At 54.8% G+C, this 22,466-nt stretch overlaps 7 protein-coding genes across 7 annotated transcripts; 2 read left to right on the forward strand and 5 right to left on the reverse strand.

Annotated features, from left to right (window-relative positions):
• On the forward strand, window positions 1–612 carry KRP23_10052 (uncharacterized protein; the record flags this gene model as incomplete). The annotated part of the gene is made up of 1 exon (XM_067895687.1): window positions 1–612. One exon carries the CDS (start codon window positions 1–3, stop codon window positions 610–612), a length of 612 nt encoding a protein of 203 aa, XP_067741881.1.
• A 1,005-nt stretch (window positions 613–1,617) lies between these two features.
• On the forward strand, window positions 1,618–3,738 carry KRP23_10053 (uncharacterized protein; the record flags this gene model as incomplete). The annotated part of the gene is made up of 2 exons (XM_067895688.1): window positions 1,618–2,103; window positions 3,061–3,738. The coding sequence occupies 2 exons, from the start codon at window positions 1,618–1,620 to the stop codon at window positions 3,736–3,738; spliced, it is 1,164 nt and encodes a 387-aa protein (XP_067741882.1).
• A 7,423-nt stretch (window positions 3,739–11,161) lies between these two features.
• On the reverse strand, window positions 11,162–12,416 carry KRP23_10054 (Cyclin-K; the record flags this gene model as incomplete). Its single annotated transcript, XM_067895689.1, has 2 exons — window positions 11,162–11,649; window positions 11,735–12,416. 2 exons carry the CDS (start codon window positions 12,414–12,416, stop codon window positions 11,162–11,164), a joined length of 1,170 nt encoding a protein of 389 aa, XP_067741883.1.
• A 344-nt stretch (window positions 12,417–12,760) lies between these two features.
• On the reverse strand, window positions 12,761–14,320 carry KRP23_10055 (Small conductance calcium-activated potassium channel protein 1; the record flags this gene model as incomplete). Its single annotated transcript, XM_067895690.1, has 4 exons — window positions 12,761–13,255; window positions 13,324–13,610; window positions 13,680–14,151; window positions 14,234–14,320. The coding sequence occupies 4 exons, from the start codon at window positions 14,318–14,320 to the stop codon at window positions 12,761–12,763; spliced, it is 1,341 nt and encodes a 446-aa protein (XP_067741884.1).
• Window positions 14,321–14,425: 105 nt separating this feature from the next.
• KRP23_10056 (uncharacterized protein) lies at window positions 14,426–16,510 on the reverse strand (the record flags this gene model as incomplete). The annotated part of the gene is made up of 2 exons (XM_067895692.1): window positions 14,426–15,192; window positions 16,249–16,510. 2 exons carry the CDS (start codon window positions 16,508–16,510, stop codon window positions 14,426–14,428), a joined length of 1,029 nt encoding a protein of 342 aa, XP_067741885.1.
• A 509-nt stretch (window positions 16,511–17,019) lies between these two features.
• On the reverse strand, window positions 17,020–19,098 carry KRP23_10057 (uncharacterized protein; the record flags this gene model as incomplete). Its single annotated transcript, XM_067895693.1, has 2 exons — window positions 17,020–17,786; window positions 18,804–19,098. 2 exons carry the CDS (start codon window positions 19,096–19,098, stop codon window positions 17,020–17,022), a joined length of 1,062 nt encoding a protein of 353 aa, XP_067741886.1.
• A 387-nt stretch (window positions 19,099–19,485) lies between these two features.
• KRP23_10058 (uncharacterized protein) lies at window positions 19,486–21,576 on the reverse strand (the record flags this gene model as incomplete). Its single annotated transcript, XM_067895694.1, has 2 exons — window positions 19,486–20,181; window positions 21,139–21,576. The coding sequence occupies 2 exons, from the start codon at window positions 21,574–21,576 to the stop codon at window positions 19,486–19,488; spliced, it is 1,134 nt and encodes a 377-aa protein (XP_067741887.1).
• Window positions 21,577–22,466: the final 890 nt, after the last annotated feature.

The following is a 22,466-nucleotide window of genomic DNA, read 5'->3' on the forward strand; positions in this document are numbered from 1 at the left end:
ATGATCACGTTGGGAATTCTTGCGAATGCGTTCTCCGATATCAAGGCGCTGTCGTATTTCTTCATCTACTTCGCCGTCTTCTTCCTGGTCGTGTTCCTGATGCTGACCCGCGTGAGTCTGCTCAAGGGATTACTCTACATTTCGCGCAAGCTGTTGCTGCACTTCCGAGGTCACAGTGAGTCAGTATCCATGCAGCAGCTCTCGGTTCAGGGCCAGGCTTTTGTCGGCAGTGTGAAGATTGCCAAGACGATCGAGACGATCAAGAACACGCCTGTGGTCTTCTTCTGCAAGGTGGCCAACTTGCCCAAGATCAACGAGGCGGTGCGGTACGTGATGCAGAACGAGCACACGTACTGCCTGCGACTCGTTCACGTGTGCGAGCCGGATGCGCCTGTGCCGCGTGAGTTTGAAGACGTGGTGAACTTGTTTGACCACATTTACCCGTCGATCAAGATCGATTTCATCGCCGTGACGGGAGCGTTTGACCCGGCGATGGTGCAGTGGCTGTCGAGATCGATGGCTGTCCCTACGAACATGATGTTCATGCGTCAACCCGCTAACGAGAACATCCACCGCGTGTCGGCGCTTGGCGTTCGTGTCATCACTGAATAATGAGTGCATGCTGGACCAGAATTGGCGAATCCTACGAAAAACACAACAAGAGAAAAATTTGCAGTAGGTGATTCTATCCCGTGGCTGGCAGACACTGAATTATTTTACTGAGACCACCAGCAAGTCTTGATTTATGCTATTGCGCTCCTTCCTCGACATCTTCGCGTCGGCGGAACATATTAAGCGAAATTGGATATAGAAAACCTTCACAGCGAAAGTCGAAACTAACTTGATGAGCTTCGGAATATGCTTCCATAAGCACAGTCATCGCGGCATAGATTGCGTGCATGGTACACAAGCAATCTTCACGAGCGGCTGCCGAAACTGCACCCACGACTGGGAACAACGAAGACCTGCATGCACGTTTGCAGAACGGATGCAGGCTCGCCAAATAGCGGCAAAAAATATTCGCGTCAAGTCGGCAAACTGACCACGCAGACGGTGGCGGAGAGTAGAGGTCTCTCTCCTGTTTACAACTGCTCATCATCGATCTGAAGTGCGTCCACTTGACACTCGGGCGATCACCACAGGCTGTGGTCCACAGCAATCCATCGCCCACCAACGCCGTGAGCAGAGGCGACAGTCCCATCCTCTCCCGCCGCAGAATCTCTTTCGTGCCCACGACGTTTTGCAACGAGGACAAGAATAATCTACCAAATGTGCACTCTCAAGCATTGTTTTGAAGACCATATCTTGGGCTCGTTCCTTCCTGCATGTATTATGTATTATATCAAACAGCAGCGTTTCGGATATCTTACCCGAACCTTCCAGTTCACTTGCCAAGTTGGCAGCCCCTGATTCCTGTTGCCGCGTTTATTGCCGAATAACGATGGCTTCAAACGCGCAATGGCCAGCCAAGACTGTGCCGCCTACCCACCAAAACGTAGTCTGGACAAAGTAAACAAGCGACGCGTCTCTCCCTTCAGTTTTCAGCTGGACGACATACGATCCTCAGTTGGCAATTTGCTCTGAGGTGTTCAAGTGCCTCATTCCGTAGTGAAAGTCATGCCCACGTCCAGCAGAGAGCTCCGTCTGGACTTGCTGTCTCCGCAGTCGCCAGCGGGAGACTACGCGCCCCTGAGCGGCATCTCGTCGCTGGCCGTGCACCCGCCCCCAGACTTGGACTGGGTGAGCGAGATGAACTTCCTGCGCGCCGAGACGCCGAGCCAACTGCGCCAGCGGTTCATCCAGATCCAAGTCACGGACCGGCGGTTCAAGGAGCCGTCCTGGATGCACCCCAACATCGGGGGCGAGGCGCAGTTCGTGCAGGGTAGCACAGACGAGATCCACGCCATTCGAGAGGAGCTCGAGACCAACGACAAGAAGGACAAGCTGGGAGAGTGGACGGCCACGTCCATCAGCGGCAACGCCATCCTGTCCAGCGTCTTGTTCTCAGCGGGCCAAACCATCGCCAAGGCGGGAAAGTTGGCGCCCGTCACGCAGCTGTTCGTGGTGACGGTGGTCTACTGCCTTCGCTGGGTGCTGGAGGAGGTCATGAGCGCTGTCCCGTTGAACGGAGGCTTCTACACGGCCATGCTCAACTCGGCGCCCAAGAAAGTTGCGGCCATTTGTGCCGTGTTTAGTATGCTCTCGTACTTGTCGACGGCGGTGGTGAACGGCGTCTCGGCCATGAACTACGTGAACGAGTCCCTGGTGGAGATCCCCGTGACGGTCTGCTCCATCGCGTTGCTCGTGGTCTTTGCGCTGCTGTGTCTCATGGGCATCGCTGAGAGCGCGTTCGTGGCGCTCGTCATCTTTGTCTTCCACACCTTCACGCTCACCCTGTTGGCCATCTTTAGTCTCGTTTACGTGGCGCAGCACCCCTCCATCTTCGCCGACAACATGGACACGTCGCTCCCGGACGTGACGATCCTCGGCGGCGCTGCAGACGCCAGCAACGTCGCGTCGGCTCTGTTCCTGGGTTACGGCACGGCGATGCTGGGGGTGACGGGGTTCGAGAGCTCTTCGCAGTACGTGGAGGAACAAGCCGCCGGTATGTTCCCGAAAACCCTGCGCAACATGTGGGTCTTGTCCAGCACTTTCAACGTCATGTACTCATTTCTGGCGCTGGCAGTTGTGCCGCTTGACACGATCATCTCGAACCAGTCGACGCTGCTGTCGTACATGGGAAGGTTGAGTGGCGGTCGGTGGCTGGAGATTCTCGTAGCAATCGACGCGTTTGGCGTGTTGGCTGGCGCGGTTTTGACGGCGTACGTTGGCATTAATGGGCTCTTCCAGCGCCTGGCAATCGATAGAGTGCTACCCAGCTTCCTACTCAAGGTGAATTCGTGCCGCGGCACGAACCACTTTATCATCTTGGTGTTCTGCGTCGTGGCTTCGAGTCTCGTATTCATCTTGGATGCCGAAGTGACGGTGTTGTCTGGTGTCTTCGCGCTCGCGTTCCTCTGCGTGCTGCTGTCGTTCACGATTGCTTGTCTGCTACTGAAGATCGGCCGTGAAGAAATCCCGCGCAAAAGAACAACGTCGTGGTTCAACACTTGCTTCTGCCTGGGTATGATCACGTTGGGAATTCTTGCGAATGCGTTCTCCGATATCAAGGCGCTGTCGTATTTCTTCATCTACTTCGCCGTCTTCTTCCTGGTCGTGTTCCTGATGCTGACCCGCGTGAGTCTGCTCAAGGGATTACTCTACATTTCGCGCAAGCTGTTGCTGCACTTCCGAGGTCACAGTGAGTCAGTATCCATGCAGCAGCTCTCGGTTCAGGGCCAGGCTTTTGTCGGCAGTGTGAAGATTGCCAAGACGATCGAGACGATCAAGAACACGCCTGTGGTCTTCTTCTGCAAGGTGGCCAACTTGCCCAAGATCAACGAGGCGGTGCGGTACGTGATGCAGAACGAGCACACGTACTGCCTGCGACTCGTTCACGTGTGCGAGCCGAAGGCGCCTGTGCCGCGTGAGTTTGAGCACGTGGTGAACTTGTTTGACCACATTTACCCGTCGATCAAGATCGATTTCATCGCCGTGACGGGAGCGTTTGACCCGGCGATGGTGCAGTGGCTGTCGAAATCGATGGCTGTTCCTACGAACATGATGTTCATGCGTCAACCCGCTAACGAGAACATCCACCGCGTGTCGGCGCTTGGCGTGCGTGTCATTACGGATTAGACGTTCACGAGTCTACTTCGGCTAGCGAGTGGACTTGCTAAGTTAAAGAGAGAGCTCGAGTTTGCTGTTTCGTGTCAAGGATGATCGCACCGCTTTCCGGTATCCGGATACTGTACCTACATGTTCACGTACATGTACACGGATGGTTTGGAAATTGACTTTCGGTTCGCAGTGGTAGACTGCCGCAATGATTGCCAGTTTGCGACAGGTACTGGTACAAAAGCTCACGTGTGATAGGCAGGCACTCTGCAATCATGGGATGTGACTCCGATTAGCATGTCCGACTGCCAGTCGGCGACTGGGGAGTTGGTCATTGTCCATTTCTCCAGTTCAGACTGAGAGCGCAGTCGCCGCCGCGTCACTCTGCAGCGGCATGTCGTCGCCTCTTTTCATCTTGGCAGTGTTCCTCGCAATAACTGCAGCAGCTGAGCACCGCAACACGCTGCACAACTTGCAGAATGAGACGATGACAGAATGGCCATCATTGCGCTTCCATTTCACCATCAAGCGCGACGCCATGCAAGTTCACGGCCACTCCGAGTTCTCTGTGCTGGCTAACCCTGTTGTGTCCACCAATGGCGATAACAGTGACAGCGTGCTGTACGACACCTTTGCTACGTTCGAGGAGGACTCGATGATGCACACCTACACACTCGTAGACGGTATCGCGTACGTCTCCGAGAGCTCTGTGGACGATATCAGCGTTGACCCTTTGGTGAAATGCGTGGAGTCAGGAGTTCTGATTCCAATCAACTCGATCGTGTTGGCACTCAACGAGGCTGTTCCTGTCTCGAGTATCTCATCGAAAAGTAGCGGAACCATCGAGTGTTCCAGTGGGAACACGTTCAAAGCCACAGTAAACGGTTTTGATCTCGGATTGTGTTTCTCGGATTCTTCCGGATTCACGATGTATGGCAACGATATGAATATCGCCGTGGAGTATTTGGAGAGTCGTGAAGACATTGCCGCGCCAACGATCAAGAGTGACGTGAAGAATGAGTGCGAAAAAGTGGCGTCGGCTAGCTCAGTGACATCGATCGGGAGGTCATTTCTGACTGGGGCATCGATTTCTCTCGAGGATACGAGAGAACTGCGAGCTGCGTTCGATTTCGATTTCTCGATTGGTGATGATGATACGTGCTCGTGCAAGTCTACGCCACGCCCATGCATCTTTATCCACGGGTTAGGAATCCTCCAAGAGGCGCCGGAAAACCTGGACACGTTCCCTACCAAGTATTGGGGCAACTCGACCGTGACTGCTCATGCTCCATGCTGCTCGTCAATTAAATTTGCGCTGCTGAATACGATGAATAACTCCTGGACGGACGATGCCCAGCAGCAGAAAGTGTGCGATCGAGTTCTTGCGGTTAGCGAAACCAGTCAAGGAACTGCAATTTCAGACACCATCATCATCACGCACTCCATGGGCAATCTCATACTGGCTGGTGCAATTGCTTCAGGCAAGTGCAGCCTTGACTCTAACGTGTCGTGGGTGGGCTTATCAGCGCCAATGCGGGGGAGTATGGCCTCCAACTACTTCCAGGATTCCTGCAAGAACGAGACGAACGCATATGTCGAAAAATTAGTGGCGAAGACCGGCTATTGCCCCGCAGACGACGGTATCATCTCTCTTGCGTACGAGGGAGACGAATACAGCTCTACCGAACTAGATGCAGCGTATGCGGCTGCGCAGCAGGTTTATCGGCGACACGTGACAGCCGTAATGTGCAGCGACGGGTTTTCCGGCCTGCGGTCAGATCGGCAATGGTGGTATTGGGTGCTAGGCATCGTCATCCCCCATAAATCCTTCGACAGCGATGGCATGGTGGAGCTCGATAGCTGCGCCGGTGGATTCTCCCATTTAATGTTTGGAGACACCTACAAGGATCGATTCTACGTGACAAAACTCAACCACGCAGACACAGCGTTCCGGAATGGCGACGCACTCTTCAATAAGGCAAAAATGCCTGTGAAGTGGTTCGAGTGTCTTCTGTAGTTGACAGCTAAAGGATAAAGCAACAAGAAGATAAAATTATTATGAAGCTCGCGGATTTTCGTTGGGTTTTGCTTTGGGAGGGGGGGGGGGGAGGAAAACATCTTCACATGTCAAGTCGTGATCTGGATATGCTCGACCGACGACTTCAAGTGGCACAAAGGTTGAACGTAGCGCGCCAACAAAGCTGAAGATAAGCGGTTGACCAGCAAAAAATTCGAGTTGAGCTCACTGTCAATTTCAACACGAGGCCTTCTCTCCCGGATGGGACGTCACCAATTCACTAATGCGTAGAAGTTCTGTAGAACTTAATCATGCTCACGAGGAGCGTAAGTCTCTAGTATTGGTGCTCTATGACACCTTCGTCCCGTTCACTGAAGGCACAACAGTGTACGATTACACGGTGGTGGACAACGCGTCCTGCATGGACGACAGTTCTGGGGATGTGCGGAGTCAGATGTCTTGGTTTTGATCGATGCTATCGTGTCGGCACTGAGCGAGGCTGTATCTGTGTCAAGTACCTCTACCAGCAGCGGAAGTATGATCAAGTGCTCCAGCGGTAATTCTTCCAACGCTACGGTGCTTCGGGTTGTGCTTCTCAGACTCGTCGGGTTTAACTCCCCCCCCCATTCACCGATGTCAGAGGGTACGACAAGTCTGAAATCCAGAGGCGACTGCTCAACGGATGTCACGTCACGCGACCTGCATGACGAGACTGAGCACCGTCCAAGTTTGCTTCAAGACAAGACGTAGCAGAAAAGTTTACTAGTGTCGTCGTGTGCCTATCTGGAGGTGGGGAGGGTTGCATGGTGATAACCGGCTCAGGCATTAGCCCTTTCGGACTCTGTAGGCTACGTACCTATAGGAAGAAGTAAATGGCGAAGCAGTGGCAACGTCTTATTCAGTTATACCAATCGGGCATTTACTGCTGACTGGTGGGTTGTTACCCGACGAGGGCACGAGAACGCTAAAACCCGCGCTTGATTTCTCGTTGAATGAGGCGTCTGCAAGTCAACACCGTGAACTTGCATCTTTATTAACGGCTAAGGAATCAGGACACGGGGACTCCAGAAAACCAACACTCTTTACTAAGTATTGGTTGATCACAGTGAATCATGCCTGGACGGAGGATGCCCAGCAGCAGAAAGTTTGCGTTGCAGCGAGCAAGACTCCATGCAGTCAAAAATCAATGATTTCTGACACCATCATTGTCACTCACTCCATGGGAGCTCTGGTGCTGGGTGGCGCAATCGCTTCAGGAAAGTGCCATCTTTGCTGTAAACATAACAAGAGAGGGCATGGACTCTGGATCAGAGCGGTCTCTTGTGTACGAAAATGAGGAATACAGTTCTGTAAACCTCATTTTCGTAAGCAAGAGACCGCGGACGCATGTGGCAGGGGTGATGTGCAGACCGGGCTCATTTCGGCAGTTCTGGCTGCTGGGTGTGGTTCGCAAGAATCCAGCCAAACGACGGCATGGTCGAGCTCCACAACTGCGCTGCCGGGATCCCGACATGCGTGTCAAACTCAACCACCTCGGCGTGGCCCTCCAGAGTGGTGACGCACTCCTGATGCGAAGATGCCAGTGCCATGGTTCGAGTGTTTTTTTTGTAGGTAAGCGTAGGTATCGATCATTTCCCAGCCTGATACATTTCACCCGAAAGCAGACTCGCTGAACGGCGGCATAATATCGATGCCGTGTCAAAGCCCATGATAAACCACCTGATGCCACCGAACCGAATACCAAGCCCCTGGAATTCCTATGTCCCAAGCATCCTCAATGTCAGTTGAGTGGCTGGTTGGGCACAACTCTTGACGGCGTCAATGATCAACCGCAGATCATCCGTCACCCTTACACTGTTCGAATTGCCTCCTAACTGTCGATTGCCTATTCATAAAAACACCATCACCATGTCGTCTCCTCTGCTGCCTTCGCTTGTAGTCATGTTTGCAGCCTTCCTCGCATTCGCAGCTGGCCAGAGCAACTTAGTGCAGGATGGCACGACAGCCGGATGGCCGTCCCTGCAGTTCCGCTTCACGATCAAGCGCAGCGCCATGGAAGTTCATGGTGAGTCCGACTTCTCCGTGCTGGCCAACCCTATCATGTCTTCGCTCAGTGATCCCAGTGACAACGCCAGTGTGCTCTACGACACCTTCACTGCGTTTGCGGAAGATGACATCCTCTACAACTACTCGCTCGTGGACGGCGTTGCATACGTTTCTCGTGGCTTTTTGAATGGCAGCAGTGTCAACAACCCCCCGGTGAAGTGCATGGGTGCGAATATTCTGCCCCCAGTGAACTCGATCGTGGCAGCGCTCAGCGACGCGAAGCCCATTTCGACTATTTTGACGAGCAATGGCAGTACGATCCCATGCTCGAGTGGCAATTCTTTCAAGACTTCGGTGAATGGCATCGATTTTGGACTGTGCTTTTCGGGCTCGGCAGGATTCACGATGTATGGTAGCGACATGGATATCACGGTGGAGTACGTCACGAAGCACATGCATATTCAGGCTCCGACCCTGAGCGAGGATGTGAAAAATACGTGTGAGAAAGTGTCATCACCCAGCTCCGTGACATCGATCGGAACGTCCTTGCTCACCGGAGAATCCATTCCCTCCAGCGCTACGAGGGAGCTGGAAGCTGCGTTTGAATTTTCTCTAGAGGAGTCGTGTTCATGCCAGTCGATGCCGCGCCCGTGCATCTTCATCCATGGTCTCGGAGTTATTACCGAGGAGAAGGAGAATCTCGACTCACACGCATACTGGGGCAATTTGACGGGCCACACGCCATGCTGCTCGTCGACGAAGTACGCGATGCTGAACACGGTGAACAACTCCTGGACCGACGACATCCAGCAGCAGAAAGTTTGCGATCACGTGCTGGAAGCGAGCGATACCAGCGAGGGAACCACTATTTCTGACACCATTATCATCACGCACTCTATGGGCGGCCTCATGTTGGCAGGAGCGATCGCGAATGAAAGGTGCAGCCTGGCTTCGAGCGCGACATGGGTCAGCACCGGAGCACCAATGACAGGAAGCATGGCATCGAACTACTTTCAGGAATCCTGCAAGGACGAGACCAATCGGTTCATGGAGAAATTTGTCGAAACGACTGGCTATTGCCCCGCAGACGATGGAATCAAGTCTCTGGCTTATCAACGCGAGAGCTACAGTACAGCAGCACTGGATAGGGCATACACGGCTGCACAGAAGGCATATCGACAAAATGTGGATGCCGTGATGTGCAGCGATGCGTATTCAGGAATTCTTTCGTCGTACCAGGTAGGCTTCTGGGTGCTGGGCAGTGTGGTCTCTCACAAATCGAAAAAAAATGACGGCATGGTGGAGTTCCACAGTTGCGGCGGCGGGTTTCCTGCATCCAAATTCGGCAATGATTACCACGATCGCTTCTATCGAGCGAAGCTCAACCACTATGATGTGGCGTTTAAGGCCGGTGATGCACTTCTCGATAAGACGAAGATGCCGGTGAAGTGGTTTGAGTGCCTGCTGTAGGGTTCATGTGTAAAGTTAATAGACTACCGTATACTCGTAGTAGTATAACTACATTTCCGACGTCCTAAACGTACTTTGTATGTCGTGGTTCGAAGCTACATGTATTTAACCGGGCCTCTGCTTCTTTTTGTTTAGTTTGTGAATAGTGTCAATGTCAAAGTTGATTCTTTGCGGCTTTCAGTCAAGGGAGGCGGTCATGTAGGCTCTTCGGGAGAATATGCTGATCCGAACTTTGCTTCAAAGCGGGAGGAGACTAAACCTTCGACAGTAATGTGGAGCGCGATCCACTGAAGCGCGGGCTCGAGGATTCCTGGGGGTTAGATCTGATGTGGCGATTGCTATGTGAGAACTCATATTGACAATTGCTACGTCATTCCTCGTTATTGGAAACAAGCAGCGCACAACTCACCATTCCAACTATTTATTTTGCCGTTCGGGACGCTCGAAACATTTGGAATCGTTCCGAATACAAGAAGTAGATATTGAAGTCGTTTCTCCTTTTTTCATTTTGAATCGAGAGCGCGCGAAAGCCAGGTTTAGTTCTTTTCCGACATTCATAGGCATGGTTATGTGCAGTAGTGGGTCGTTCAGAGTCTTGTCGAAGTGCCTACTACTTTGTTGGACGCTTGCCAAGGTGGTTCCGTACAAATCGGACGATAATGGCGGCATAGTGGAGTTCCAGAGTTGGGCTGCAGGCATTCCGCGGTCTGAGTTTGGCGATACCTGTTATGATGGCTTCTACACGCCGATACAACATTTGAGGATGGCGATTCACCCTTGAACGATACGAAGAAGCCCGTGAAGCAGTTTGAGTGCCTGCTGTGGGTAGAATAAACCTTCGATGGCGCCGCAAGTGCATGCTGAGCCTTATCGATCGTGATATTAAGAGAATATGAAATGTGAACTACCGATGAGAGCAAAACCACCGGACTCGTTCAGACTCGTTCAGACTCGAGAGACAAATGAAAGTACTGCTACACCTCAGAATCAAGTGATAGCAATTTCCAATACAGAAATACGAACATCTCTGTAAATTTGCTGTTGTTTGGTAAACGTACTGCCTTGGTGGCCTGCGGTCGTTTTAGAGCGAAACAAGCACACGAATTGATAAGGCAGAAACGCTTTCACAGTCGATGACCTCTTACTTTTTTTCTTACACGTGCATTGGTATCTCCAGCACTGTCCACCCGGGCGTACCGTGTTCCGTCAAGGTGTCCTCCGCCGCACAACCTCGAAATAATCCGGTGGCGTACATCGCGGTCTTGGCGGCGATGGTGTAATATCGTTCAGAAAGTCCTGAGCTATCTGCTTCAACTTGGCTAGTTAGAGCCTACCACTTGCACTGAGTTGCAATAGGTTCGGTGCCTTAGAGCGCGTGGGGTGTTCGTATAGAAGCTTGTATGTTTATGAAGGCATCAAATTATGGCTGAGTACCATGTTGATTGACTCGCAAATTGTTCACTTCTGACCTCGAGCCCAGGACGACATCAACTACTCTGCAAGCGTCACCACCTGCACATGCAACGTCGATTATTTTGTTTACAGCTTTTTTCTCACAATCACCAGCAAGAACAAGTCAACAAGAAATCGTGATCCCTTTGAGGCACTTGGAGCCACGCACTTTCAGACGCCAACTTCAGTGTCGAGTGTCTGTCGTACGAAGACTACTTTGATGATAAGCAACGGTGTTACGGTAGACGATTTTTTACTTTTTACTTTACGGAGGGTTCCATGTAGTTTGGCAAATATACAGAAGCTCTCGCTTCGTATGCAGGTCGGAATGCTGTTTCGTGCTTAGTTCTTCACTGCCATAATATGGTTTCGGGATGCTTGGGTGCGGAACTGCATTCCTTCGCAACGAATATCACCGGAAGTTGGCAAATTCATCCGGTGATCACGCTCAGGCGATGCTTATAGCGCAAACTTGGCCTTCTTGAGACTGCGGCCGTTGTCTGCAAAGGAAATCGTGCGCTTCCGAATAACTGGAGCTTGTGTGCAATTCTCCATTGGGGAGTAGAGCGGGATGCTCTTCTCCACATCACATGGGTCTGACGGACTCGATGGGCTCTGCTCACCCTTGCCTTGGCCCTTCACGATGACCACGCAGTCATCGATCCAAGCCGTGGTCTGCTCCACAAAGGCTGCGTCAATAGAAGGCGAGCCGTCCACGATCGGGAACAGAACCTCAGCATCCATCTCGACCGGCTTGAAGTCATCGTCCTGCGGCTCGGACGTCATGGGCTCTGGCAGAACAGGCCCACGCACGCAGATCTCGCTGGGCTCGTTCGCTTCCGTCTTGTCGGAGTGGAAGATGGCGACCAACTCGACCAGTGCACGAGGGAGCGCACCGGTGTCAACAAATGGGGCCGTGTAGGCTGACAGCACGTGTCTTGCGGCATCTAGTAGGGTTAAAAGAAGCAACTATCTCATGAGTTCAAAGGCTCAAGAGTCAACATACACACAAAAATGCATCCAGTGCAGCACCTTTCAAGACGTCCACTGGCGTCTCCAGCACTGTCCACCAGGGCGCACCGAGTTCCGTCACGGTGTCCTCTGCCACACAGCCTTGAAACAGACCGGCAGCGTACACCGCAGCTTTGGCCGCCAGCGGAGCGTCCACTGCCAGACACGTCCACGTGATGGCGCTGTCGTTCAGGAAGCTCCAGGCCGTCTGCTTCAACGTGAATTGCAAACTGTCCCCCATGTGTGGCAGCGATACAACTTTGTCCACCTCGGCCGCGATGTAACAGAAAGAGTGGTCCACTTCCAGCTCGAAGGCGAGTGCAAGCAGCACATCCCCCTCCAACTGAAGAAGCTTGCCGGCTACTTCCGATGACACAACCTCTGACGTGGTCAGCGCTTTCGCCAGTCGGCAAGCGTCCACGCCCTGCGTCTCGTGGTCCTCGGCCTTGGCGGCTAGCAGCAGGCACGCAGCCGCCACGTAGCGCTCGTCACTCGTGTCCAGCGACCGCCGCATGAAGAAGCGGTGCAGGAACACGCAGGCGGCGCGTTGTGTGGCCAGCGACACGTGCAGCGCGGCTGCCAAGCGGGCGATGAGGCGGCAGGCTTCGCTGCGCCGCTCTAGCTCCGAGGCGAGCGAGACTCCGTCGCGGCGAGACGGAGAGCGCTGCAGCTCGGAGGCGGAGAAGAGCCAGTCGGAAGCCATGGGGCCGAGCCGTGAGGGGCCTGGGGGCGAGGAGGTGGAGCGAGGCAGGAGACGACGGGGCTTGGCTGGTGGTTGGTGTCGGGCTTCTTGGCTGGAAATGGCTGAGGCGGTGACGACCGACCATTGGTCAGAGCTTAGAGGAATTTAAACCAATCAATGGCACGGTTTTCAGCCAATCAATGACGAGTAGACTTGAAGAAAATAAGTGGCACTGGCTTTTTGACGAGGCCAACATTGAATTTTGAAGTTGAAGTTTCCTGATACTACGGCAAACACAGCTCATCGCAGTGCGGAAACTATCCACAAAAGAGTTCATTATTACACCTTTACAGGAGCAGACTCTGTCAGCTAGTCCTCGCTCTCACTGACAGTTCCTGCTTCAGTGCCGCGAGCCGAGCCGCCTTGGCTTGAATACGCCCGAGGATCTTCACCTTCTGCGCCGCCATCCTTTCCACCTCGGCCAGCACAGTGGCCTCCATCTCTGCGATTTGGTCCTCGAGTGAAAGTTCAATGGAAGGTTTCTTCATCCGCAGACTGCGAGCCATCCTCATCGTAGAAAAAAGGTGGCGCTGATCACCAACGTCAGTTCCTCGCTGCAAGTTCCCTGATCGCCACGCAGCTTGCAGAAGCTTTGCTGCATTTTGACGCGTTTCCTTCTCCCACCACCCGAGCTCGATGAGATACCTGACCTGCTTCTCGCTTGGCGAGAGGTCGAGGAAATTGAAGAAAAGCGACTGGATTAGCGCCACGATGAGCACGCCGCAGAACATACCGCCCATGACTGAGAACGCGCGACCAAGATACGTCACGGGAAAGTAGTCGCCCAATCCGGTCCCAGACTGCACACACACAAACATCAGTTCTTGAAGAAAGCTCATCCAACTAATATTCGACTGCACGGTCTTACCAGCGTCACGACAGTGAACCACACCGATTTCCAGTAGTTGTCAAATGCAGCTTGAATTGGTCGCTCCAAGACACGCACAATTGCAGCAGTGAGCAGCGTGTTCAGCACCGTCAGAGGCAGCAGCACATTCAACGGGTGAAGTTTGAAGATGGCCTTGAAATGGAAAAACGGCTTCATGGCGTCTACACCGTTCAGCGATCCCACGAGCGAGATCCACGGTGAGTGTAAAGCAGATGAACTGCGCACGAACCGCGCCAACAAGTACAGCCTCGCAGCCATGAACACACCTGCATCACAATATCCACTTCTCAGCAACCAAAGCTTCGAAACTACAGCTAAAATCACCATTCGCGCACCTAACACTTCCACAGGGTATTGGTACACCAAATAGCAGGAATTGCCATGCCTCACACCAGTAGTTCCTCGCCCCAATGGCTCGCAGATCGAATTATCCTCAGCACTCGGAGCTCCGTGTAGTTGCACGATCTCAAACTGCCCGACAACCCCTGGCGGGATGTGGAAGCTGCAGACAAACAGCTCCAGCAGCAGCAGCAACGGTCTCCATAGTGAAAACCTGGCGCTTTTGGACGGGACGGCACTCTGCAACTGGTTCACGCGTCCGTCACAGCGATACCTGAGCACCAGCAGCGTGGCCAGCAAGACAGTGGACGCCGACACGAAACTCTTGAGTACCAGCACCAGCAGCTCCGATTTTGCAGAAATGTTGTCATTCCGTTGCACAATTTCGTTCTCCATGAGCATCAAAGCAATGCCCAGCAGCCCCACAACACAGGAAAAGAGCTCATAGCGTCGACGCCGTCGGAATTGCTGGAAATATCAGGAGTTTAGACGGCAAACACACAAATTAGACGCATTTCGTAGTGCTCGCGGGTTGTATGAGGGCCGTCACCTGCTGGAGATCGAGGAGGAACTGGACGGGAGGGGGCTGGGCGCTGGGACTCGCCGTCTTGGCGAGAGCCTGCGCCTCCAGACGCATCAACGCGAAATCTCAGATAAAGCAATATCAAAGACCATTTTTGACCAATGGAATAGAAGTTGAAGTGAAGTTACCTTTTTGTTGAAAATGTGCATTTTAGTATATCTAAGCAGTGATGACACGCACTCCAGCCGTCGACACACGCTCGGCCGACAGAATATCTGGCTGCGTGATGAACATCATGTTGCGCGGCACGTTCATCGTACGGGACAGCCACTCGATCATCGCAGGACCGAACTCGCCGTGCACCGACACGAAGTCCACGCGGATCTTCGGGTACATGCTGTCGAACAGCGTCGCCATCTCGCGGAACGAAGCCAGCACGGGCGCGTCCGCCTCCTCGTCCGCGAACACGTGCACGATGCGCAGCGTGTGGGTCTGCTCGTTACGGCGCACGTAGATGATGGCCTTGTTGATAATGGTGAGGTCCGGGACCTTGCAGAAGAAGACGATGGGTGCGTCGCGAATGCTGACGATGGTGCGGGCGATCGTCCGTCCGCCACGAGCGCCCGTGTGCTCCACCTCAGGAGTGCCATCCTCCGCCATTCCGGCAAATGCCTCTTTTCCCGTGCGCGAAGGACACACGCTCTGCAAAAACACCAACACCACACGAAGGATCGTGACACGCTCAAACATGATGAACATCGCAAACATCACCACGATGAAGTAGATGGAGAAGTACATGAGCACCGACGGATCACCAAGCAAGTTGGAGAAAATGCCCACCACCACGAGAAGGAACCCGACGATTACAATGGCCCACGACGCGTGGATGTCGCGCGGGATTTCGGAGCGCTTACCCTTGAGTAGCATGCAGGCACACGAAAACATGGCCATGAGTCCAAGGAACGCGTACGTGTAGACGCCGTTCACTGTCGTAGCGTCGGCATTCAGGATCAACACAAGGCTCGACGATAGCAAGAAGTAGAGGCCGATGATGTAGTGGTTGGTGCCACGCAACTTGTTCTTCTTGGACAGGAATGCCGGCAGCACACGATCGCTCGCTAGGCGCTGGACAAGACCACAAATACCGACGTACGACGTCAGCACGGCACCACAGAGCACGACGAACGCATCGATGCAGACCCACGTCTCGAACCAACTCCCAACGGCCACCAGTCCGACCTTCGCCAGCAGGGCTTCTTCGTGCGCGTAGATGCCGTCGTCGCCGCCAAGTGGGAGCACCGCCAGGATGCCTCCGCCCAAACCGAGGTTGAAGAAGGTCACGAGTGCCCACATGTTGCGAAGCGTCTTGCGGAAGACACCAGGGGCCTGCTCCTCCACGTAGTTGGACGACGACTCGAAGCCCGTGATACCCAGCATGGACGCGCCAAAGCCGAAGAAAATGGCCGTGAACACATTGCCATCAAGCATGGAGCCCGCGAAGTCCACCTCCGGCAGTTCAGTGTGCATGTTGTCACTGAAAACGTGCGGGTGTTGAACACCGTAGACGATGCATGACACAAAGAGAATACTGAGCACGACGATGTGGTGCAAGAAAATGACAACAGCCACACGCGAGCTTTCAGCGGTGCCCATAGCCGAGAGGAGGGCAAACGCGCCGAGGAGAATGATCGTGCAGCCGACAATGGGGATCTCTACTTGGTTGTTGAGGTAGCGCACACCCGACGTGGCCGACACGACGCCCGTGGCCACGTACGACAAGATACTCAAACAGGCAGCCACTGCAGCTGTGCGCTTGGATGTGGTGTTGAGCAAAGCATTGTAGGTACCGCCATTCAACGGGATGGCGGTGACGACCTCTTCGTAGATGAAGCGGAACGAAAACAGCACGGCCGACACCAGCACCAGCGGAATGAGCATCAACTTGCCAGATTTTGCGGCGACCGACGATGCCGAATACAGCACACTCGACAGAATGTCGTTGCCGCATATGGCCGTCGCTGGGAGTTCGCCCAACAACGTACGAGGCTCATCGAGCTCAACTTGGATGTTGGCCAGTTCAGATGGAGGAACCTGCACGTGCTCCGATGTACCGAAGCCTGGGAACTGCCACGTCGGACCCCTGGGGCCGCTGTCCACAACCTCGAGCTCAATCTTGCGACGACGTAAGTTGATGGCACGCGAACTTGTCACGGAACTCACCAGCTTTGGTGAGGACGCCTCTCGATAAAACGCTGTGGGCGACGAAGCCAACAGGGACCCAGTGGCGTTGGTCGTTTCCTCCATGGTTGCTGAGAGCTAGGCGGAAAGAGAAGTGAATTGGTGCTGAAGCGTTTAAGCACCACGGGTTCCAACGCCTTGAATCTTACCACCCAATCCAAGGCAGAGAGAAGCACATGCCCGATTGGGGCGTTAAATTTACTGGAGCCCCTCGACAGCCGTTTAGTTTTTTTCGATCCACTCGTGGTCTAGCCGGCATGAGACCAGAAGGTTTCGAATCCGTTTGGCTTGGCCTCCGATATTTTTAAGCTATGATACCGGTAGACGGTGGCTCGCTGGCAGGATAACATGGATAATGTTAGGTTATCCAGCGTCATGTGCACATGTAAATTGGAATTCACGCTTGGTGACGTCGCGAGTATCATAGGTAATAGTGGGGGCAGAGGTAGACATTTTCCTGGTGGTTTGCCATACGACTGCTGTTTCACGAAATTGTTTGCATGGCCGTCAATAGGCTCATGCTTGTCAATTTGTCTCTCGCTACAATCGAATTGAAATGCGTATCAAAGGAACACCTACGCTGTAATGACTCGCACGCCTGCCGTCGACACACGTTCGGCCGACAAGAAGTCTGGCTGCGTGATGAACATCATGTTGCGCGGCACGTTCATTTTTCTGGAAAGCCACTCGATCATCGCTGGGCCAAACTCGCCGTGCACCGACACGAAGTCCACGCGAATTTTCGGGTACATGCTGTCGAACAGCGCTGCCATCTCACGGAATGCGTTAAACACTGGGCCATCCTCTTCCTCGTCCGCGAACACGTGCACGATACGCAGATTCTGCGTTTGTTCATTTCTCCGGACGTAAATGATGGCTTTGTTCAGGATCGTCAGGTCTGGCGTCTTGCAGAAAAACACAATCGGCGCGCTGCGAATGCTCACAATGGTTCGAGCAATGGTGTGGCCACCGCGTGCACCAGTGTGTTCCACTTGGGCCGATTGGTGCGTAGCAAGACCAATTGCAGCAGCCTTGCCGTACCGCGAGGGCGCGAGGTTTTTCAGAATGACTAGGACACTCCGAAGAATCATCACACGCTCGAACATGACGAAAATGACGAGAGCCACTACGATGAAGTACAGCGCGAAGTACATCAGCACCGACGGATCACCGAGTAAATTCGCGAAAATGGCAATAACAACCAAAAGGAAACCCAGCACCACGACGGCCCATGGCGCATGGATGTCCGTCGGAATCTCCGATCGCTTGCCCTTCAGCAGCATGCACGCGCACGAAAAGAGCGCCATAAGGCCCAGGAATGCGTATGTATAAACGCCGTTGACTGTGGTGGCGTCCGCATTCAGGATAAGCACAAGACTCGATGACAGCAGGAAGTAGATCCCAATGATGTAGTGGTTAGTGCCCCGCGCCTTGTTAGTTTTCGCCAGGAAAGACGGCAGCACACGATCGGTAGACAACCGCCGCACGAGACCGCAAATGCCAACGTACGAGGTCAGCACGGCACCACACAGTACCACAAACGCGTCGATGCAAATCCACGACTCGAACCAACTTCCCAACGCCTCTCGACCAACCTTCGCTAGAAGGGCATCCGCGTTGTTGTAAATGCCTTTTTTGCCGCCGAGTGGTAGCACTGCAAGGATGCTTGCTCCCAGGCCCACGTTGAAAACTGTCACTAGCGCCCACATGTTGCGGAGTGTCTTGCGGAAGACACCCGGTTGCTGCTCCTCCACGTAGTTCGACGACGACTCGAACCCTGTGATACCGAGCATAGACGCACCAAAGCCGAAGAAAATGGCCGTGAAGACGTTGCCATTCAGCGTTGACCCTGCAAAATCCACCGCTGGGTACTCGGTGTGCATGTTGTCGTGGAACACGTGCGGGTACTGAATGCCATACACGACACTCGCCACGAAGAGGATCGATAACACCACAATGTGGTGTAGGAAGATGACCACCGCCACCCGCGAACTGTCGGAGATCCCCATCACGGCCAGCAGCGCGAAAGCTCCGAGCAGAACGATCGTCGACCCAACAATGGGGATGTTCACTTGGTTGTTCAGATAGCGCACACTGTTGGTGGCCGAGACGACGCCCGTGGCCAAGTACGACAAGATGCCCAAGCACGCCGCAAAGGCAGCAGTGCGCTTGGACGTGGTGTTGAGCAGGGCGTTGTAGGTGCCGCCGTTCATGGGGATGGCTGTGACGACCTCCTCGTAGATGAAGCGGAAGAAAAAGAGCACACACGAGACCAGGAGCAGTGGAATGGGCATGAGTTTGCCCGACTTGGCCGCCACCGACGACGCTGTGTACAGTACACTGGACAGTATGTCGTTACCGGAGATGGCGGTGGCTGGCAGCTGTCCGAGCAGCTTCCGGGGTTCCTGAAGCTCCTTCTGAATTTCCACGAGCTCGTCATGCGGGACTTGTACGTGCTGAGACGAGCCCGAGCCTGGGAATTGCCACGTCGGGCCTCTGGGCGCGCCCTCCACGATCTCGATCTCGATCTTGCGGCGTCGGAGGTTCACGGGTCGAGAGCTGGTGCCTTCGCTTGACAGGCGAGGCGAGAAGGCCTCCCGGTAGCTGGTGCTCGGGATCTGGAGGCCATTGGCGAATTCTTCGTCGACCGCCATGGCTACTGAGACTGGAAGACGGACGGGACTTGACTTGGACGCTGCCGATTCCGAACTGACCGCCGAAGGAACTTGGCGTTCTCGAAGCTGCTCGTCCCAGCTTTTGGATACTTTTCAAAAGTTTTGAGTTCCACCACCTGATTACAGATGGCTTCGCCCGCCTCACCGGGTACATGCGGAGCTTTGCGCACTGCTGTTTGTTTACCACCAGAGGTGATTCACCTCCCTTGTAGGCACTGATCAACGGCGGAAGGGACCGGATCCATGCATCGGTAGTATCCTCTGCAGTACATTAGTTGTAAGTGCCTCTATCACAACCACGAAGGTAAGCTTCGCATAAGAAAATCTTGACTGTATTCACAAGCTAACTCATAGTCGCTACATCGATCATGCAGTGATTACGCGCACGCCGGCCGTCGACACACGCTCGGCCGAGATGAGGTCGGGTTGCGTGATGAACATCATGTTGCGCGGCACGTTCATCGTACGGGACAGCCACTCGATCATCGCAGGACCGAACTCGCCGTGCACCGACACGAAGTCCACGCGGATCTTCGGGTACATGCTGTCGAACAGCGTCGCCATCTCGCGGAACGAAGCCAGCACGGGCGCGTCCGCCTCCTCGTCCGCGAACACGTGCACGATGCGCAGCGTGTGGGTCTGCTCGTTACGGCGCACGTAGATGATGGCCTTGTTGATAATGGTGAGGTCCGGGACCTTGCAGAAGAAGACGATGGGTGCGTCGCGAATGCTGACGATGGTGCGGGCGATCGTCCGTCCGCCACGAGCGCCCGTGTGCTCCATTTCAGACGAGCTGTTCGGTGTGAGGCCGACTGCAGCAGCCTTGCCGTAGCGGGAGGGCGCCATCTTCTTCAGCAGAATCAATGAGAAGCGCAGGATCGTGACGCGCTCGAACATGACGAACATCGCAGACATCACCACGATGAAGTAGATTGCGAAGTACATGAGAACCGACGGGTCACCAAGCAAGTTGGCGAAAATGGCAACCACGACGAGGATGAAGCCGATCACAACAGCAGCCCACGGGGCGTGGATGTCGCGCGGGATCTCCGACCGCTTGCCCTTGAGCAGCATGCATGCGCACGAGAACATTGCCATGAGTCCGAGGAACGCGTACGTGTAGACACCGTTGACTGTAGTGGCATCAGCGTTCAGGATGAGCACGAGGCTTGACGACAGCAGGAAGTAGAGACCGATGATGTAGTGGTTGGTGCCGCGCAGCTCGTTGGTCTTCGCAAGGAATGCTGGCAGGACTCGGTCCGTGGAAAGACGGCGCACGAGACCGCAGATGCCGACATACGAGGTCAGAACAGCACCGCAGAGCACGACGAAGGCGTCAACACAGATCCACGACTCGAACCAGCTTCCAATGGACTCGCGTCCAACGTTGGCCAACAAAGCTTCCGAGCTGTCGTAGATGCCACCTTCGCCCTCCAGCGGCAGCACCGCGAGAATGCCAACGCCAAGACCCACGTTGAAGAAGGTCACGAGTGCCCACATGTTGCGAAGCGTCTTGCGGAAGACACCAGGGGCCTGCTCCTCCACGTAGTTGGACGACGACTCGAAGCCCGTGATACCCAGCATGGACGCGCCAAAGCCGAAGAAAATGGCCGTGAAGACGTTACCGTCCAACATGGAACCGGCAAAGTCCACCTCGGGGAAGCCGACGTGCATGTTGTCCTGGAAGACGTCTGGGTGTTGGATGCCGTACACGACACACGACACGAAGAGGATCACGAGGACGACGATGTGGTGCAGGAAGATGAAGACGGCCACGCGCGAGCTCTCGGCGATGCCCACGAAGGCCAGAACCGCAAAGGCTCCGAGCAGGACAATGGTCGAGCCGACGATGGGGATGCTGATCTGAATGTTGAGGTAGCGCACCCCCGACGTGGCCGACACAACGCCCGTGGCCACGTACGACAAGATACTCAGACAGGCGGCCACTGCAGCCGTGCGCTTGGACGTGGTGTTGAGCAGTGCGTTGTAGGTGCCGCCGTTCATGGGGATGGCAGTCACCACTTCCTCGTAGATGAAGCGGAAGAAGAAGAGCACACACGACACGAGCAGCAGCGGGACCGGCATGAGTTTGCCGGCCTTAGCAGCCACGGACGACGCCGAGTAGAGGACGCTGGACAGGATGTCGTTGCCGCAAATAGCGGTGGCCGGCAGGTGGCCTAGCAGCTTCCGAGGCTGCTCGAGCTCCGTCTGGATCTCGTCCAGCTCCCCCTGCGGCACCTGCACATGCTGGGACGAGCCCGAGCCGGGGAACTGCCACGTGGGGCCCTTGGGGGCGCCCTCCACGATCTCGATCTCGATCTTGCGACGCCGCAGGTTCACGGCCCGGGAGCTCGTGCCGGAGCTGGGCACCCGCGGCGAGGCCAGCTCCATGTAGGCCGTGGCCGGCACCTGGAGGCTGCCCGGGATGCTTCCGCCTTCTCCTGCGCTCGAGACCATTGGACTTGGACTGGGGACTTGACGGACGCACTTGACTCGGACGCGGCGAAAAGCGGAATGGCAACCGCTGAAGCGGGTGCGCTTCGCTTACTGGAGCGCGCTTAAACTTGTCCGAGCCACTTCAATACTGTAGCAGGGGACAGGCTGTCGGGTGTAAATGTATACTTGGGCCGAGTCACGGGATCATTTTGCAGGCTTTGAGGCGGGCGGTTTAACAGTTTGAACGAGACTGCGGCTCGTGCCATCCGTCCTGCTCGCCACCTGGACGGCACTCGCCTTCTCTGCCCCAGCAATTCCTCAGGGCTTTGACAGACCAACTCATTGGCACCGCACAATGCAGACGCTCGAGAAGACTGCGGCAGTTGCTTCCGTCCGGATGCGGGCATGCTCGGCTTCCGGATGGGGTGTGGACGTCGCCCCGCCCGCCGCAGCAAGGTGCGAGAATGTTTGCCAGGCGAGTCACTCCTCCCGCCAGACGCTAGGAAACCAGCGGACGACATGGGTTCGCCCAATCTCACTTGACACCCGGCGCCGAAAAAGGGCAGCGCGATGCCTCGTCACATGTTAAAATCCAGTGCCGACTCGCGAGCCAAAGTGATTGCAGCGTCCAGCAATCGATGCGGACCGAGCAATTGCCGACCAGGACTCGCAGTGCCACTCGCCTTCCACGCGGCCGCACTATCCAGGTCGCGTTCCAGTGTCACCAGCTCTGTGGGGCTTTCAAAAGTGGATCCCGGATAGGCTTCGACAACTGGGCTACGTGTACCGGTAGATGCACTCCGACAGCCGTAGTGTGTGGGTGCTTGGTCGCCGCGTTACCCCGGCGTTTGTTATCGGCCAGCACAGCCCGTGCACGAAATATTGCCGGCAGATTTGGTTCCGGCGGGGAT

The sequence above is a fragment of the Phytophthora ramorum genome (genome assembly GCF_020800215.1).
Source record: "Phytophthora ramorum isolate Pr-102 chromosome Unknown Phyram_PR-102_s0009, whole genome shotgun sequence".
Classification (NCBI taxonomy): domain Eukaryota; phylum Oomycota; class Peronosporomycetes; order Peronosporales; family Peronosporaceae; genus Phytophthora; species Phytophthora ramorum.